Here is an 18,470-nt window from a genome sequence, read left to right as displayed (position 1 = left end):
GCACTTTGTGACTTCAATGATAAATATGGCAGTGCCATGTTGGCATTTTTTTCCATAAATTGAGTTGATTTATTTTGGAAAATCTTGTCACATTGTTTAATGCATCCAGCGGGGCATCACAACAAAATTAGGCATAATAATGTGTTAATTCCACGACTGTATATTTCGGTATCGGTTGATATCGGAATCAGTAATTAAGAGTTGGACAATATCGGAACATCGGATATCGGCAAAAAAGCCATTATCGGACATCTCTAATTTTCACCGTCGCATGCAACATCCTACTGTCATTCGCTTCTAATCTTTCTGTCTCCCACCACACACATTATTGACAATTCTGTTACTTAGTGCAAGAAGTGTAAACTTTGAGTCTTTAGTTCGCAAACAACACTCACCACATGCCTTCATGGCATCATAACAATAACAATGTTAGGTTTATACTTTGCTTGCTTTGGGGGGAAAAAAACAAAACATCAATAACAGAATCGACCATTATTTCTGGATGCTTTATTTGATGATTTGGATTATTTGTACTGTTGAGATGCACAGGTCAGCATCTTCCATCCTTGACGATCAAAATGTTCTCCTTTGTAGTGCTATAGAGAGAAAACACAAAACACATTTCAACTTGGCTTGAATACATTTCATATGATAACTAAATCTATAATATAAATTACCGTATTTTTCGGACTATAAGTCGCAGTTTTTTTCAAAGTTTGGCCGGGGGTGCGACTTATACTCAGGGCGACTTATGTGTGAAATGATTAACACATGACCGTAAAATATCAAATAATATTATTTAGCTCATTCACGTAAGAGACTAGACGTAAAAGATTTCATGGGATTTAGCGATTAGGAGTGACAGATTGTTTGGTAAACGTATAGCATGTTCTATATGTTATAGTTATTTGAATGACTCTTACCATAATATGTTACGTTAACATACCACGCACGTTCTCAGTTGGTTATTTATGCCTCATATAACGTACACTTATTCAGCCTGTTGTTCACTATTCTTTATTTATTTTAAATTGCCTTTCAAATGTCTATTCTTGGTGTTGGGTTTTATCAAATACATTTCCCCCCAAAATGCGACTTATATATGTTTTTTTCCTTCTTTATTATGCATTTTCGGCCGGTGCGACTTATACTCCGGTGCGACTTATACTCCGGAGCGACTTATACTCCGGAAAATACGGTATATATTAGTTTGATAATGTTTACTACCTAAGATGTAATGACTATGAAGGGGAAATGTTAAGTAACAAAAATAAACATCAGCAGTTTTGTTAAATGCAGGATTTACTCAAAATACTAAATACCAAAAGAAAACACATACAGTTATGATTATATTGCATTAATGATCTAGTAATCAGAACTGACCTTGATCAAGAGTGCAGAATAGTCACCACTGATTTTGAATTGTCTCCACAAAGTTGCAATTTGAACCCTTTTTCTGTCTGTCTTTTCTTCCCAGAAAGTCCTGATTGTGTGTGCGTGTGTATACTCACTGTCTTCTGACGCAGAGCATACACTCGTTGCTGTATGTTGCTCCATCACTCCCGCACAAAGGCTCATAGCTCGAGGTGCATATCAAGAATTCATTTAGATTTGAACATGATGGCTGCCAAAAACAAGCAAAAATTGACAGTAAATAACAAAAAAAAAAAAAGGTGAATATTCGAGGAACTGAAATTGTTTTAAATATCATTATAATGTTAATGTACTTCAGTATGAATTAAATTATAATTATGCATGCCATAGTGCAATCATTTAGTGTGCAATATGTATTATTTATTGGTTATTACTCATTTTTAGGTTTTCATTGTTTTTCATTGCATGTTACTTGTGTTACTCAATCTGCACCTCAAACACAACATTTCCCTTTGTGGGATGGATCAAGTCTATCCAATCATAGCTTATCCTAAATAAAAAGCAGAAAAAAATATGGGATGTGGTGAAGCCGCAATGTGGCGAGGCATATTCAAAACTACTCTCAAAAGGATTTAATGTAGTTCACAACTGACAACTACAACTACATTGTCAGACATATTGTTAATAATCATTGTAAATAAAGCTCTTCTTTTGGATCTTGGTATTTTATACTGTATCCTCATGTTGTGGGTATAGACTGTATATAATGTATGTATATATCTATACATAAGTATATAAGAAGTGTTGGTGTTAAATAAAAAAAAAATAAAAAAAAATATATATATACATACACACACATATATATATATGTGTGTCTGTGTATGTATATATACATATATTTTTATGTGTATATGTATATAAATACATATATATATATACATATATATGTGTGTACACACATATATATATATATATATATATATATATATATATATATATATATATATATATATATATATATATATATATATTTATTTTTTATGTTTTATTTATTTATTTATTTTTTTATTTATTTTATTTTAAACTACCCTAGCTGACTTTGGGCAGCATAGTGATGTTCTCATAAACAATACACATTTAGAAATAATTAAATTATTCTTATTATTATTTTTCAATAAACATCATGTCACCTCTCTCCCGTTTCCCGAGTTCGTTGTATCTGTAAAAGCAGAAATTGTTATTAAAACTCTAGTCATTGAATTTACATGTTGTAAATTTCAACCTGACATTAAATGTATCAAAAGGACAACAGGATTAATAAAATACACATTTTAAATAAAACACATATATTTTTTGTGTACCTGCAGCCACACAGATTAGCAGGAGTCCCAACAGAAAACATTTCCCAGTCATGATGGCACACTGGCACTGACTGTCTCACTGTTGTTTATAAAGGCAACAAAGTGGGGCGTGCATGCGATCACTGGAGGTAAAGGTTGTAGACAAACAAAAACCCACACACAAAGAAGACTATATTGACACAGTGACTCAAAATGTGCAAACGAAAAAAACAACATAATAGGTGAAAAAGTCCAAGTCAAGAGCATTGACTTCTTGCACAGCTGTGCATCTGGACCTGCATACCAAGCCTTTTTTCTGTATTGGTTAAATCAAGTATTTATATAAAGTAGTGTAAGTATTTAATACAACCTTATAGTCCATTTAAAGTTTGTTTTATGTGTGCATTTTATACCACCTATATAGTTACATTCCTATGTGTACATTTTATATATATTTATATATATATATATATATATATATATATATATATATATATATATATATATATATATATACACGTTTTATATACCGTATTTTTCGGACTATAAGTCACAGTTTTTTTCATAGTTTGGCCAGGGGTGCGACTTATACTCAGGAGCGACTTATGTGTGAAATTATTAACACATTACCGTAAAATATCAAATAATACTATTTAGCTCATTCACGTACGTAAGAGACTAGACGTATAAGATTTCATGGGATTTAGCGATTAGGAGTGACAGATTGTTTGGTAAACGTATAGCATGTTCTATATGTTATAGTTATTTGAATGACTCTTACCATAATATGTTACGTTAACATACCAGGCACGTTCTCAGTTGGTTATTTATGCCTCATATAACGAACATTTATTCAGCCTATTCTTTATTTATTTTAAATTGCCTTTCAAATGTCTATTCATGGTGTTGGGTTTTATCAAATAAATTTCCCCGAAAAATGCGACTTATACTCCAGTGTGACTTATATATGTTTTTTTTTCTTTTTTATTATGCATTTTCAGCCGGTGCGACTTATAGTCCGAATAATACGGCGTGTATGTATATATATATATATATATATATATATATATATATATATATATATATATATATATATATATATACATACGTTTGGTCAGGAAAAAACACAGAGGCTATTTCATCCCTACAAGCCTGTTTCGCAGGTTTCCCTGCTCTTCAGGGGATTTTTTTTTAATTATTTTTTATTTTATATAATATATTTTATGATATTTTATGATGGTATATATATTATATTAATATATAAAATTAAAATTATTATATTATTATATAAAAATAATATATAATAATATATACAATGTATTTTCCTGACCTAACATATATTCCACTCTACCCCGGTAATGTGGACTGTATAACGGATTAACCACAGAAACCTTGACTATATATATATTAGGGCTGCGAATCTTTGGGTGTCCCACGATTCGATTCAATATCGATTCTTGGGGTCCCACGATTCGATTATAAATCGATTATTTCGATTCAACGCGATTCTCGATTCAAAAACGATATTTTTCCGATTCAAAACAATTCTCTGTTCATTCAATACATAGGATTTTAGCAGGATCTACCCCAGTCTGCTGACATGCAAGCAGAGTAGTAGATTTTTGTAAAAAGCTTTTATAATTGTAAAGGACAATGTTTTATCAACTGATTGCAATAATGTAAATATGTTTTAACTATTAAATGAACCAAAAATATTACTTATTTTATCTTTGTGGAAATATTAGACACAGTGTGTTAAGCTTATGAGATGCGATGCAAGTGTAAGCCACTGTGACACTTTTGTTCTTTTTTTTAATATATATATAAATGTCTAATGATAATGTCAATGAGGGATTTTTAATCACTTCTATGTTGAAATTGTAACTAATCTTGATACTGTTGTTGATAATATTCATTTTTGTTTCACTACTTTTGGATTGTTCTGTGTCGTGTTTGTGTCTCCTCTCAATTGCTCTGTTTATTGTGTTGCTGGGTCGGGTTTGGTTTTGGAATTGGATTGCATTGTTATGGTATTGCTGTGTATTATTTTGTTGGATTGATTAATAAAAAAAAATAAAAAAAAATAAAATAAAATAATAAAAAAATCGATTTTTGAAAAATGAGAATCGATACTGTATCGTACAACGTGAGAATCGCGATTTGAATTCGGATCGATTTTTTCCCACACCCCTAATATATATATATATATATATATATATATATATATATATATATATATATATATATATATATATATATATATTTTTTTACACACACATATATATATATATATATATATATATATATATATATATATATATATATATATACACACACACACACATATATATATATATACAGGTATGTACACACACATATATATACATATATACACACATACAGATACACACACATATCACATATATATATATACATATAAATACACACACACACACACACACATATATATATATATATATATATTTTTTTTTATTTTATATTTTTTTTATTTTTTTTTATTTTAGCCACCAACAATCATTATATAATTTTGTCACGTGTTGTGTCGCTATTATAGCCGCCCCAAAACGTTTGACTGACAACAAGGGCTGGAGGCACTGGTCAGAGAGCCTACACAGGAACACATTATACCCAACACCTTCCTGCTCTGTATTAAATACATAATTCATATTTCAAGGAAAGAACACTAAACAGTACCATCTGCTGGCCGGCTGGAGTCACAGCCATTCTTTGTACGGTATTTAAGCTCCTGAGGCGGTGATTCATGAGGTTAAGAGAAAGTGTAGTCATCTTGTAATGTATAACAGTGGTTCTTAACCTTGTTGGAGGTACCGAACCCCACCAGTTTCATATGCGCATTCACCCAACCCTTCTTTAGTGAAAAATATTTTTTTTTTTTTTTTTTTTTTCAAATTCAAGAAAAAGTCATACGTTTTTTTCTTTTACTGGTGCACAAAATGAACCGTGCATGAACATCACCTTGTTCAAAGAACAAAACCAACACAGTGCATGAACTCTCAACAAATTACACACCTTACACACATTACCACTTAAACAAGTTGAAAAACGTATTCGGGTGTTAACATTTAGTGGTCAATTGTACGGAATATGTACTGTATACTGAACTGTTTCATATAATGTATTCTCTTCCTTTGCAATCTGCTAGTATAAGTTTAATTCGATCAATCAAACAACCTGCAAATCAGATGGAAAATTAAGGGGAACATTGTTGGGTCCATAATACTCTGATAGGGAGAAGTTTTTATTTACACGATAAGTCGGATGTGTCTCTACCTCCGTGGCGGAGGCTCGGCCGAACCCAAGAGGCCGACTCATCGAACCCTTAGGGTTCGATCGAACCCAGGTTAAGAACCACTGATGTATAAGCTTCACGATCTTTTCTTCAATATTTCTTTGAACAAAGTTGTTTCATAGTATCAAAAAATAAAGGACAGGAAAGTGTCCTTTATTTACACGATAAGTCGGATGTGTCTTTACCTCCGTGGCGGAGGCTCGGCCGAACCCCTGAGGCCGACTCAACCCTTAGGGTTCGATCGAACCCAGGTTAAGAACCACTGATGTATAAGCTTCACGATCTTTTCTTCAATATTTCTTTGAACAAAGTTGTTTCATAGCATCAAAAAATAAAGGACAGGAAAGTGATTGTTCACCCTCTTTATTTTTTACTCATCAGTAGCACAAAGAGTCATTAACTTTTGATGGTTATCAATGGTATATTTGATGATTAGAATCATTTAAAACATTTTCACTGTTAATATCCATCTTGCTTGGCAACTGCAAAGTTCAGCAGCTTTCTTCCTTGGCAACCAAAATGTCCATCTTTGTAGTGCTATACACAGAGAAAACAACAACATATATACGTAAATATGACTTTCAGAACAAACAATACAAATTAGCCGTTAAAATGTTAAATTTGATGAGAAATAGACTGTTAACGCGATAATAACGTGTTAACTATACGTTCCTTTAATAGCGCTAATTTTTTTAACGTGCCCTGACATCTTTTTGACCCTTGATCCGTTCCGTAGCTCGGGAAATGTAACGGCGTTCAGTTAGTGTTGAGCCACGAGTTTGAAAATAGCGTGCAAAGACGCACGAAGAAAGGAGACATTATGGAAATCCTACGTTCAAAGCCATGGAAAGCCGTTCTCTCGACAAGACAATTTAATATTCGATCGCCGTGAGAAGACGTCATTGAAGCGAACGCGTGATGGTGAACATGGCCGCTTGCAAAAAAGGTGAACCTTTACTGACGTGTTTGGATTACAGTTGAGTGCATTGATATCATACACTAACTGGTTTAGTCAAATGGAATAAAAGCAGAGCAGTCTAGAGTAATTTTTTATCCAAGACGTCAACGTCTAAACCTGCTAAGTCTACCCTTCTCATACCAATCACACAATTGTATCTCCACGGTCTAACTACCATACAAAAATGAAAAATTGTCTGACATTACGATCGTGCTTTGTCAAACATGTTTTGTAATGTAATCTGTGATATTTTTACCCCAAACAAATGTATTCTGGTAGACTGAAATAAAGTGTATATCCTTTTATAACCTATTCTGATTGATAGTCCGCAATTACAGAATATTTAGCAGGCTGGACATTTCATTTTAGTAATAGATAAAGAATATCAGAGGAATTTATTCAAGTCGAAACATCGCATATTACATTTGGTAAAATTGGTATCTAAATATGGTGGAGCTCCTCCTCTGAATGCAAGTGCTCCTACAGCAGGAATACAAATTCTGTATTCCTACAAAATACAAATTCTGGCAAGACACCAACCCACTGCCGGTAATTTTTTTTGTATTCTCATTAAAAACCTGTTTATGTCCTTTTTGTGTTGAGCTGTTGAAAAAAGCATAATGTCTTTAAAAAAAAAAAAAAAAAATTAATTAAAGCAAACTAATTGTCCAGTCATGGTAATAAAAACTTAAATTATCTGTCGAGTGTACACTTATTAAAGACGAACAATTTTATCCATCTGGGATTTCGCTCTTGTTTTCCTGTGTTTTTTTTTTCTTAAGCCATTACAAACCTGCATTCCGGGCCAGAACGTAGCTACCTGTATTGTACAGTAAGCCCACATGTCTCTAGCTCTCTCTCTGTGTGTCCCCACCTCTGTGCTCATTGCGTGTTGTCCGGTGTCGTGTTCCCGCAGTCCCTCTTCGCTCCCCGGATTCGAGCTGTGTGTCTCGTCTCCCCGTATTCCTTCTGGTTCCCCGGCTGCCTCTTTGGATCTCGACCTCCCACCTGGACACGGACTTTGACGCCTCGCTCCTGCCCTTGACTTCACGCCTGCCCACGGACCTCCGAGCTTGCCTTGCCCTTCCTGGACTTCCGCCTCTCACTCAACACGCACCTTCTACGACTCCCTTGTAATACTCAGACGCAACACATAGTCACGCCATACTTCTTTGGTTCAGTTACACGCCTCATTTCATATGATATATTTTAATAAATCAAGCTACCGTATTTTTCGGACTATAAGTCGCGTTTTATTTTTTCATAGTTTGGCCGGGGGTGCGACTTATACTCAGGAGCGACTTATGTGTGAAATTATTAACACATTACCGTAAAAAATCAAATAATATTATTTAGCCCATTCACGTAAGAGACTAGACGTATAAGATTTCATGGGATTTAGCGATTAGGAGTGACAGATTGTTTGGTAAACGTATAGCATGTTCTATATGTTATAGTTATTTGAATGACTCTTACCATAATATGTTACATTAACATACCAGGCACGTTCTCAGTTGGTTATTTATGCCTCATATAACGTACACTTATTCAGTCTGTTGTTCACTATTCTTTATTCATTTTAAATTGCCTTTCAAATGTCTATTCTTGGTGTTGGCTTTTATCAAATAAATTTCCCCCCAAAAATGCAACTTATACTCCAGTGCGACTTATGTTTTTTTCCTTCTTTATTATGCATTTTCGGCAGGTGTGCAGTAAATTAATCGCAAATAAATATTATAATGGATTGACAGCCTTAATTAAAACTGTTTCTTTTTTTCTAACCAGTGGAAGCTTGACGCCTAAGTAAACTTACACAATCCTGTGTCATCACGTGTCAACTTGCGTGGGAGGTTGCTTTGAGCCAATCGGAGCGCAGAATAGAAACTGCTGATTTGCTCTGTTTAACACCAGATATGAACTTTGAACACTTATTCCTAGTAAAAGACTGGTGGAAGTGAGTGACTGTGCTATGTGTGTGTGTGTGTGTGTGTGTGTATATATATATATATATATATATATATATATATATATATGTTTATGAAGCAGCTGTGTGTACTCACAGTCTTTGGACACAAAGGGTACACTCGTTGGCGTATGTGTTTCCATCACTGCCACACACAGGGGCGAGGTTCATGGGACATGCCAAATGGGGACCTGTGTTAGGACACGATGGCTTCCAAGAAGACAAGAAAAACAACATTATTTTGCTTAAGTTATCAACGATACAATGGTTGACACACTGTCTCTCAAATTGTGGTATGGAAATGTGTGGAATTAGGATGGGAGCTCACCTACACAGTCCTCTCTAGAGTAGTGTTTTTCATGTTCATTTGTATATTAAGTTAAAGTCAAAGTGGCAATGATTGTCACTAGAGATGTCGATAAATGCTTTAAAATGTAATATCGGAAATTATCGGTATCGGTTTCAAAAAGTAATATGTATTACTTTTTAAAACGCCGCTGTGTACACGGACGTAGGGAGAAGTACAGAGCGCCAATAAACCTTAAAGGCTCTGCCTTTGCGTGCCGGCCCAATCACATAATACCTACGGCTATTCACACACACAAGTGAATGCAATGCATACTTGGTCAACAGCCATACAGGTCACACTGAGGGTGGCCGTATAAACAACTTTAACACTGTTACAAATATGCGCCACACTGTGAACCCACACAAAACAAGAATGACAAACACATTTCGGGAGAACATCTGCACCGTAACACAACATTAACACAACAGAACAAATACCCAGAAGCCCTTGCAGCACTAACTCGTCCGGGACGCTACAATATACACCCCCCGCTCCCCCCCCCCTCCCCCACATCTCAACCCCGCCCAACTCAACCTCCTCATGCTCTCTCAGGAAGACCATGTCCCAAATTCCAAGCTGCTGTTTTGAGCCATGTAAAAAAAAAAAAAAATGCACTTTGTGACTTCAATAATAAATATGGCAGTGCCATGTTGACATTTTTTTTTCCATAACTTGAGTTGATTTATTTTGGAAAACCTTGTTACATTGTTTAATGCATCCAGCGGGGCATCACAACAAAATTAGGCATAATAATGTGTTAATTCCACAACTGTATATATCGGTATCGGTTGATATCGGAATATCGGACATCTCTAATTGTCACACATATACACTTCCTTAGTCTTTGTCTTATAGATTTGTACACAATGGCTTCATAAGAAAACAATTGTTGACCTTAAAAAGTGTCAGAGGAAAACTATAGTTTAAAATTGTTAGCGACCTCAACATGGTTGTTAGCCTCAATGCTCGCAAAAAAAAAATCCAGCTGGGTTGGTTGTCACATATACGACTTCTAAAAAGATACAGTAGGCTGGCCTAAAGATGTGTTTCCTGTTCATGTTGCTTGCTCATTTTCTGCTTAAAAGATGATAAACAATTGAAAATTGAGCTGAGAGTGTGTCAACAAACCCACAGTGTCAATCCTAAATAAGCAGTATTAGCTTTTTAAAGAAGGTTTTGTATTGGATCACATATTATGTATTTGTACTTATATCAATCAATCAAACTTTATTCGTATACCACTATTTGTACGTAGGCAAGTTGCAACACAAAGTGCGGAGGATAGAGGAAAAAAATAATATAAACTATAATTTAAAATATACTGTATTTTCCGGACTATAAGCCACATCGGTATACAAGCCACACCCATTAAATTTTAGAAAAGAAAATATTGTGAAATGAGGTATTTACATAAAAAATTGTAAATGTTTATTTAGATACCTTAATTGTTTCCGAACAGTGCCTGTAACAGGGCAGTAAAACGGCTGACCAAACAAAACAGAAAAGTCATTGATGTATTTTTTCCATCTTGTATGAGATTAATAAGATTTTCTCAATTTTTTTTTTTTTAAAAAGGTTAAATATGTTTTTCAGGATTCTTCTTCCTTGGACTTTGTAAACACTTTGAGTTTGAGTCACTTAAAGTGGATCATTTAAGCACATTGTTTGATTTTATTTGCATAATCCATTCCATAATTTATTAGCCGGTAGCGAATAAAAATCCATAGACCTGCCGCACCTTTGTATAAGCCGCAGGGTTCAAAGTTATGGGGAAAAAAAACAACAATTTATAGTTTGGAAAATACAGTATGTAAAAATAGAACATAAATGATAAAAAAACCCCAACAAAAACAGAAAATTGTGAGAATTATAATGAAATAAAAAGAAAATAACAGAATTAAACCTAAGAAAAGTCTGAAATGATCAGTAAAAACCCTGATTAAAAAGGTGTGACTTAAACATTTTATTAAAAGGTGTGACTTAAACATTTTATTATATTTTTTTAAATACCAACAATCTCTGCTTCAGCATGCTGTTCCACAGGTGGGGGCAATAGTGGCCATGACTATATATATGACTATGATTTTATAACTGTATGAACTGTCATGATCGTTACCCGGATCATGGCATGATTTATGTTGGTTATGTTTCTGGTTTTAGTCTGTTTCCTGGTTGCACCCTCTTTTCCTGTTTATTCTTGGTTTCCATGGGCACTGATTCTCCTCACCTGTCTTAGTTTTGCAATTAGTGTTTCCACCAGGTGTTTTGGCTAATCACTCCCCTTTATAGTTTCCTGTCACCCAGCAGTAAGTGCTGGGTCAATGTTTGCTTTATGCAACATTTACGTTTCCTCTGGTTTTCTCCTCATAGTAAGTTTGTGCACGCTAGCATTCCTTGTTTATCACCCTTGGTGACATTTTGGTTTTTTGTTTAGCTCCACGCTTGCTAGCGTCCTCAGTTTCGTATTTTTGTCCTGCCTTTTATTTATTAAAAATACTTAATCCTACCTGCACACTCCTCCTGCTTGTCTTCTGTACTGGAAGGAACACACCAGCACAGCTATGCGTCCCCGAAGACGTAACATATTGACCCAGCCAGACGAAGTGTTCCTGTCCAACACGGACAAACAAGAGATCCTCCTGGAGCTCCAAGCGGACACCCAGCCGTGGCAACACGAGGACGAAGCCGAGCTGTCCGAAGAAGACCTTCCGGCCGACGCCATGGTAGCATGGGAGCAGCTAATGGCTAAGTTCACGGAAGCAGAGACCCGTTTCCTCCCCCACTCTCAAGCCACCCGGACGTCGTCCACCCCACCCGGTACGCGAAGGCTCGGGCAGCGGGGCAGCTCAGAGCAGGCGCAGAAGGGGTACCAGACGGACACTTTGCCCTCAACAATGTCTGCCAGGCTCTTCCCGTGCGGCTTCTCCTCCCCTCAGTCACCACCTGCTGGCAACTGTCCAGAAAGGCGCCAGCGGCGCAGACTCACAAGGCCAGATTCCAGGCTTCCTAGAGCCCACCCGCCCGTGCCCTCTGCTCCCGCCGAACAAGCGCTCCCCCCACCAGCTCCATCTAGCATCTGGAATCTGCTTCCTGAGGGGGGGGGGGGGGGGGCAGTGCTGGTAGCGTGTCAGTGGGACAAGCAGACCTCATTCCACTGAGGATACTGCCTGCCTCTCCTCCAGCGGGGGCGCTGTCTGCTTCGGTCCTACTTCCTGCCCCAGTGCCACAAAGCAAGTTGGACCCACCAGAGAAGTACAGTCCGGCTTGGGTGGATGAGTGGTACCGCAAGGTACTTATTGAACTGCAACTGGAGGAACAATCCCAATCAGCAGAGAACACTCCGCCCACTCCTCTGGCTCCTCCCACGCCGACAGCCCGGACGCCTGCCACTCTGACGCCACCATCAACCCTGGTGGTCCTGCAAACGCCATCCTCTCCACCTCCTGCTCCAGCGCTGCAAAGCACAAGAGACCCCGCAGAGACCGACCCAGTAAAAAGGGCATTGCACCAACAGTCCAAACAACTTGGACAACAGGAGGAACAGTTTGGCGTTCTTGGGGCTTGCGTCAACGCCATGGCGGAGCACCAAGATGCCCGCCTTGATGCATTGGAGAAACAGATGGGAAGTATACTCTCCGCACTGCAGGTGATGATTCCCCCTACGGCCAACCCAGCAGTCCAGCTGAGACATCCACCACCCACAGAGACTCCGTTGCCTGATTCGTCCTTGGCTCCGCCCACGCCGACAGACGAGCCGCCTGCTCCGCCTCTGGCTACGCCCACGCCGACAGACGAGTCGCCTGCTCCGCCTCTGGCTCCGCCCATGCCGACAGACGAGCCGCCTGCTCCGCCTCTGGCTCCGCCCACGCCGACAGACGAGCCACCTACTCCGCCTCTGGCTCCGCCCACGCCGACAGACGAGCCGCCTGCTCCGTCTCTGGCTCCGCCCACGCCGACGGCGCCTCCTGCTTCCATGGCGACGGCGCCTCCTGCTTCCATGGCGACGGCGCCTCCTGCTTCCACGGCGACGACGCCTCCTGCTTCCACGGCGACGACGCCTCCTGCTTCCACGGCGACGACGCCTCCTGCTTCCACGGCGACGACGCCTCCTGCTTCCACGGCGACGACGCCTCCTGCTTCCACGGCGACGACGCCTCCTGCTTCCACGGCGACGACGCCTCCTGCTTCCACGGCGACGACGCCTCCTGCTTCCACGGCGACGACGCCTCCTGCTTCCACGGCGACGACGCCTCCTGTTTCCACGGCGACGACGCCTCCTGTTTCCACGGCGACGACGCCTCCTGTTTCCACGGCGACGACGCCTCCTGTTTCCACGGCGACGACGCTTCCTGTTACCACGGCGACGACGCCTCCCGCGCCTGCCTCGCCTACGACGTACCCACCTCGTGTCCGGCGGGCCGCACACGGCGCCGCCCACCTCCTCTTGTCCGGCGGGCCGCACCTCGGCGCCGCCCACCTCCTCTTGTCCGGCGGGCCGCACCACGGCGCCGCCCACCTTGTCGTTTCTGGACTTTTCATGGACGCTTTTGGCGCCAACAGCAGCGACGCCCCAGACTTTGGTACAGGACTCAAAGACTGCTGAGGTTCTGGCGCCAGTCTCGTCCGCCTCCTCAACGGCCACAGACATGGCCGTTCCGAGGTCGCCCGCCTCGACGATTGCGGCGACAATCCACCCGCCGCCGCCACCTGACTTGTCCCCGGTGGCTTCGGGGACACATGGCCTGGCAGCCCACCACCAAGTCCTCCCTCCACCCTCCCGTGACTTTTGACTTTCTGGGGGTTTTTTTGTTGGGGAGGGGTTTTCTAGTTTGGGACGTCTGGGATCCGTCCCTTAAGGGGGGGGTTATGTCATGATCGTTACCCGGATCATGGCATGATTTATGTTGGTTATGTTTCTGGTTTTAGTCTGTTTCCTGGTTGCACCCTCTTTTCCTGTTTATTCTTGGTTTCCATGGGCACTGATTCTCCTCACCTGTCTTAGTTTTGCAATTAGTGTTTCCACCAGGTGTTTTGGCTAATCACTCCCCTTTATAGTTTCCTGTCACCCAGCAGTAAGTGCTGGGTCAATGTTTGCTTTATGCAACATTTACGTTTCCTCTGGTTTTCTCCTCATAGTAAGTTTGTGCACGCTAGCATTCCTTGTTTATCACCCTTGGTGACATTTTGTTTTTTTGTTTAGCTCCACGCTTGCTAGCGTCCTCAGTTTCGTATTTTTGTCCTGCCTTTTATTTATTAAAAATACTTAATCCTACCTGCACACTCCTCCTGCTTGTCTTCTGTACTGGAAGGAACACACCAGCACAGCTATGCGTCCCCGAAGACGTAACATGAACATTCTTTAAACCAGTGTTTTTCAACCTTTTTTTTAGCCAAGGCACATTTTTTGCGTTGAAAAAATCCGGAGGCACACCACATCATTAAAAAACTAAACTCAGTTGACAGTAAAATATCGTTGTCACAATTGTTGGATATGACTTTAAACCATAACCAAGCATGCATCACTATAGCTCTTGTCTCAAAGTAGGTGTACTGTCACCACCTGTCACATCACACCCTGACTTATTTGGAGTTTTTTGCGGTTTTCCTGCGTGTAGTGTTTTACTTATTGTCTTGCGCTCCTATTTTAATGGCTTTTTCGCTTTTTTTTGGTATTTTCCTGTAGCAGTTTCATGTGTTCCTTTGAGCGATATTTCCCGCATCTACTTTGTTTTAGCAATCAAGAAGATTTTAGTTGTTTTTATCCTTCTTTGTGGGGACATTGTCCGGATGTACATTGTGCACGCCGTCTTTGCTCCACAGTAAGTCTTTGCTGTCGTCCAGCATTATGTTTTTGTTTACTTTGTAGCCAGTTCAGTTTTAGTTCCATTCTGCATAGCCTTCCCTAAGCTTCAATTACATTTCTTAGGGGCACTCACCTTTTGTTTATTTTTGGTTTAAGCATTAGACACAATTTTACCTGCACGCTGCCTCCTGCTGTTTCCAACATGTACAAAGCAATTAGCTACCGGCTGCCACCTATTGATATGGAAGAGTATTACACGTTTACTCTGCTGAGCTCTAGACAGCACCGACACTCAACAACAACACATAATTTGCAGACTATAACTACTGGTTTGCAAAAAATATGGGTGAAAATTAGATCATCTCCCACGGCACACCAGACTGCATCTCACGGCACACTAGTGTGCCGCGGCACAGTGGTTGAAAAACACTGCTCTAAACAGATACAACATGACATACCATGAATTGATTAACGTGGACTTAAACAAGTTGAAAAACTTATTCGGGTGTTACCATTTAGTGGTCAATTGTACGAAATATGTACTGTGCAATCTACTAATAAAAGTCTCAATCAATCAAAAAAAAAAACCATTTCATTACAACACATGTTTCACCTTTCTCAGGGGTCCTGACGCCTTTATGTCTGTAAAAGCAAAAAAACCCCCCCAAAAAAACATGAGTACAGCTTCACAGACAATGTGTTTTTCCTACGCCAAAATACTGTGAAAACAAAATATTCTTTGTTTACCTGCAGCCAGACAGATGATCACAAGTCCCAACAGAATAACTTTTGCAGTCATGGTAAACGTTGGCGAATGAGTAAGCTCGCACCGACTCTGACGTGCTTATACGGGTGACACAATGGGGCGTGGATGGGAACACAGCAGGTGAATGTAAACACACACGCGGAGTCATAAACATGCGCATAACAAATATGTTATGCAATGATGTTTGCACATCACATTTTAAGAATGTGACTGTTTGATCTGACACAGACTGCTTTTACGAACCTCAAAACCATATATATATAAATATATATACAGGTAAAAGCCAGTAAATTAGAATATTTTGAAAAACTTGATTTATTTCAGTAATTGCATTCAAAAGGTGTAACTTGTACATTATATTTATTCATTGCACACAGACTGATGCATTCAAATGTTTATTTCATTTAATTTTGATGATTTGAAGTGGCAACAAATGAAAATCCAAAATTCCGTGTGTCACAAAATTAGAATATTACTTAAGGCTAATACAAAAAAGGGATTTTTAGAAATGTTGGCCAACTGAAAAGTATGAAAATGAAAAATATGAGCATGTACAATACTCAATACTTGGTTGGAGATCCTTTTGCCTCAATTACTGCGTTAATGCGGCGTGGCATGGAGTCGATGAGTTTCTGGCACTGCTCAGGTGTTATGAGAGCCCAGGTTGCTCTGATAGTGGCCTTCAACTCTTCTGCGTTTTTGGGTCTGGCATTCTGCATCTTCCTTTTCACAATACCCCACAGATTTTCTATGGGGCTAAGGTCAGGGGAGTTGGCGGGCCAATTTAGAACAGAAATACCATGGTCCGTAAACCAGGCACGGGTAGATTTTGCGCTGTGTGCAGGCGCCAAGTCCTGTTGGAACTTGAAATCTCCATCTCCATAGAGCAGGTCAGCAGCAGGAAGCATGAAGTGCTCTAAAACTTGCTGGTAGACGACTGCGTTGACCCTGGATCTCAGGAAACAGAGTGGACCGACACCAGCAGATGACATGGCACCCCAAACCATCACTGATGGTGGAAACTTTACACTAGACTTCAGGCAACGTGGATCCTGTGCCTCTCCTGTCTTCCTCCAGACTCTGGGACCTCGATTTCCAAAGGAAATGCAAAATTTGCATGGTTGGGTGATGGTTTGGGGTGCCATGTCATCTGCTGGTGTCGGTCCACTCTGTTTCCTGAGATCCAGGGTCAACGCAGCCGTCTACCAGCAAGTTTTAGAGCACTTCATGCTTCCTGCTGCTGACCTGCTCTATGGAGATGGAGATTTCAAGTTCCAACAGGACTTGGCGCCTGCACACAGCGCAAAATCTACCCGTGCCTGGTTTACGGACCATGGTATTTCTGTTCTAAATTGGCCCGCCAACTCCCCTGACCTTAGCCCCATAGAAAATCTGTGGGGTATTGTGAAAAGGAAGATGCAGAATGCCAGACCCAAAAACGCAGAAGAGTTGAAGGCCACTATCAGAGCAACCTGGGCTCTCATAACACCTGAGCAGTGCCAGAAACTCATCGACTACATGCCACGCCGCATTAACGCAGTAATTGAGGCAAAAGGAGCTCCAACCAAGTATTGAGTATTGTACATGCTCATATTTTTCATTTTCATACTTTTCAGTTGGCCAACATTTCTAAAAATCCCTTTTTTGTATTAGCCTTAAGTAATATTCTAATTTTGTGACACACGGAATTTTGGATTTTCATTTGTTGCCACTTCAAATCATCAAAATTAAATGAAATAAACATTTGAATGCATCAGTCTGTGTGCAATGAATAAATATAATGTACAAGTTACACCTTTTGAATGCAATTACTGAAATAAATCAAGTTTTTCAAAATATTCTAATTTACTGGCTTTTACCTGTAAGGTTTCTGTGGTTTATCCGTTATACAGTGCTCAATACCGGGATAGAGCGGAATATACAGAGGCTATTTCATCCCTACAAGCCTGTTTCTGTATTTTTTCCCCTGACCTAATGTATATATATTAGAGATGCGTGGATAGGCAATTATTTCATCCACAACCGCATCACAAAAGTCGTCAACCATCCGCCATCCACCCGAACCAACATTTTATCAAAACCTCATCCGCCCGCCATCCGACCGTTGTTATATATTTAATATAGACGATGCAAGGCATTAGTGAGGTTAGAAAGCTTTTGCCTGTTAAAGAAAGGAGACTGATCCAATGGAGCAGAGACATTCAATGCGTGCCACGCATTAATATCTCTTGGCCACGCATTAGTGGCTAAGAGATATTAATGCGTGATAATATTATTTATCATTATTATAATATTATTGTCATTTCCATTAAGAAAGTGTTGACTATTGTTGCCAATGCCCTCAGATCAGGAGTGCGTTCCTCACACTTTGTGTGCGCAGTTGCAGCAAGCAGAACAAGGCTTTTAAGAAGTTAAAAAAATGTTTTAGAAAGACTAGGCCTATATTTTCGTCAGTAAAAAAAATGTTCTGAATTTATTTCAATGAATATTAACTTGTTAACGTTATAATGCTCAAATAGGGACGAGGCCGGGGTGCACAGTGAAACAGTGAACAATTTCGCGACAAAGATGAACCTTTATTGATTG

At 39.5% G+C, this 18,470-nt stretch overlaps 2 protein-coding genes across 2 annotated transcripts; both read right to left on the bottom strand.

The window, feature by feature from the left end:
* Positions 1-492: 492 nt before the first annotated feature.
* On the bottom strand, positions 493-2,870 carry LOC133624365 (probable pancreatic secretory proteinase inhibitor). Its single transcript, XM_061987855.2, has 4 exons — positions 2,736-2,870; positions 2,565-2,593; positions 1,512-1,624; positions 493-596 (listed from the first exon to the last, which is right to left on the bottom strand). The coding sequence occupies exons 1-4, from the start codon at positions 2,785-2,787 to the stop codon at positions 551-553; spliced, it is 240 nt and encodes a 79-aa protein (XP_061843839.2). The 5' UTR covers positions 2,788-2,870; the 3' UTR covers positions 493-550.
* A 3,522-nt stretch (positions 2,871-6,392) lies between these two features.
* Positions 6,393-15,973, bottom strand: LOC133624366 (probable pancreatic secretory proteinase inhibitor). The gene is made up of 4 exons (XM_061987856.2): positions 15,866-15,973; positions 15,732-15,760; positions 9,064-9,176; positions 6,393-6,582 (listed from the first exon to the last, which is right to left on the bottom strand). The coding sequence occupies exons 1-4, from the start codon at positions 15,915-15,917 to the stop codon at positions 6,537-6,539; spliced, it is 240 nt and encodes a 79-aa protein (XP_061843840.1). The 5' UTR covers positions 15,918-15,973; the 3' UTR covers positions 6,393-6,536.
* Between the last annotated feature and the right edge of the window lie 2,497 nt (positions 15,974-18,470).

Source organism: Nerophis lumbriciformis, linkage group LG27 (assembly GCF_033978685.3).
Source record: "Nerophis lumbriciformis linkage group LG27, RoL_Nlum_v2.1, whole genome shotgun sequence".
Classification (NCBI taxonomy): Eukaryota; Metazoa; Chordata; class Actinopteri; order Syngnathiformes; family Syngnathidae; genus Nerophis; species Nerophis lumbriciformis.
The sequence above is the reverse complement of the archived record's forward strand: the minus strand, read 5'-3'. Positions and strand labels throughout refer to the sequence as shown.

What these genes read in the sequence shown, in the direction of transcription:
- LOC133624365 (XM_061987855.2), bottom strand. Translation starts at nt 2,787, where the DNA reads ATGACTGGGAAATGTTTTCTGTTGGGACTCCTGCTAATCTGTGTGGCT. An exon ending in ACTCGGGAAACGGGAGAGAG is followed by an intron (nt 1,625 to 2,564) that starts GTGACATGATGT and finishes TGTTTTTGGCAG; the next exon opens with CCATCATGTTCAAATCTAAA. An exon ending in ATGCTCTGCGTCAGAAGACA is followed by an intron (nt 597 to 1,511) that starts GTGAGTATACAC and finishes TTCTCTCTATAG; the next exon opens with CACTACAAAGGAGAACATTT.
- LOC133624366 (XM_061987856.2), bottom strand. Translation starts at nt 15,917, where the DNA reads ATGACTGCAAAAGTTATTCTGTTGGGACTTGTGATCATCTGTCTGGCT. An exon ending in CGTCAGGACCCCTGAGAAAG is followed by an intron (nt 9,177 to 15,731) that starts GTGAAACATGTG and finishes TCTTCTTGGAAG; the next exon opens with CCATCGTGTCCTAACACAGG. An exon ending in ACCCTTTGTGTCCAAAGACT is followed by an intron (nt 6,583 to 9,063) that starts GTGAGTACACAC and finishes CTCTGTGTATAG; the next exon opens with CACTACAAAGATGGACATTT.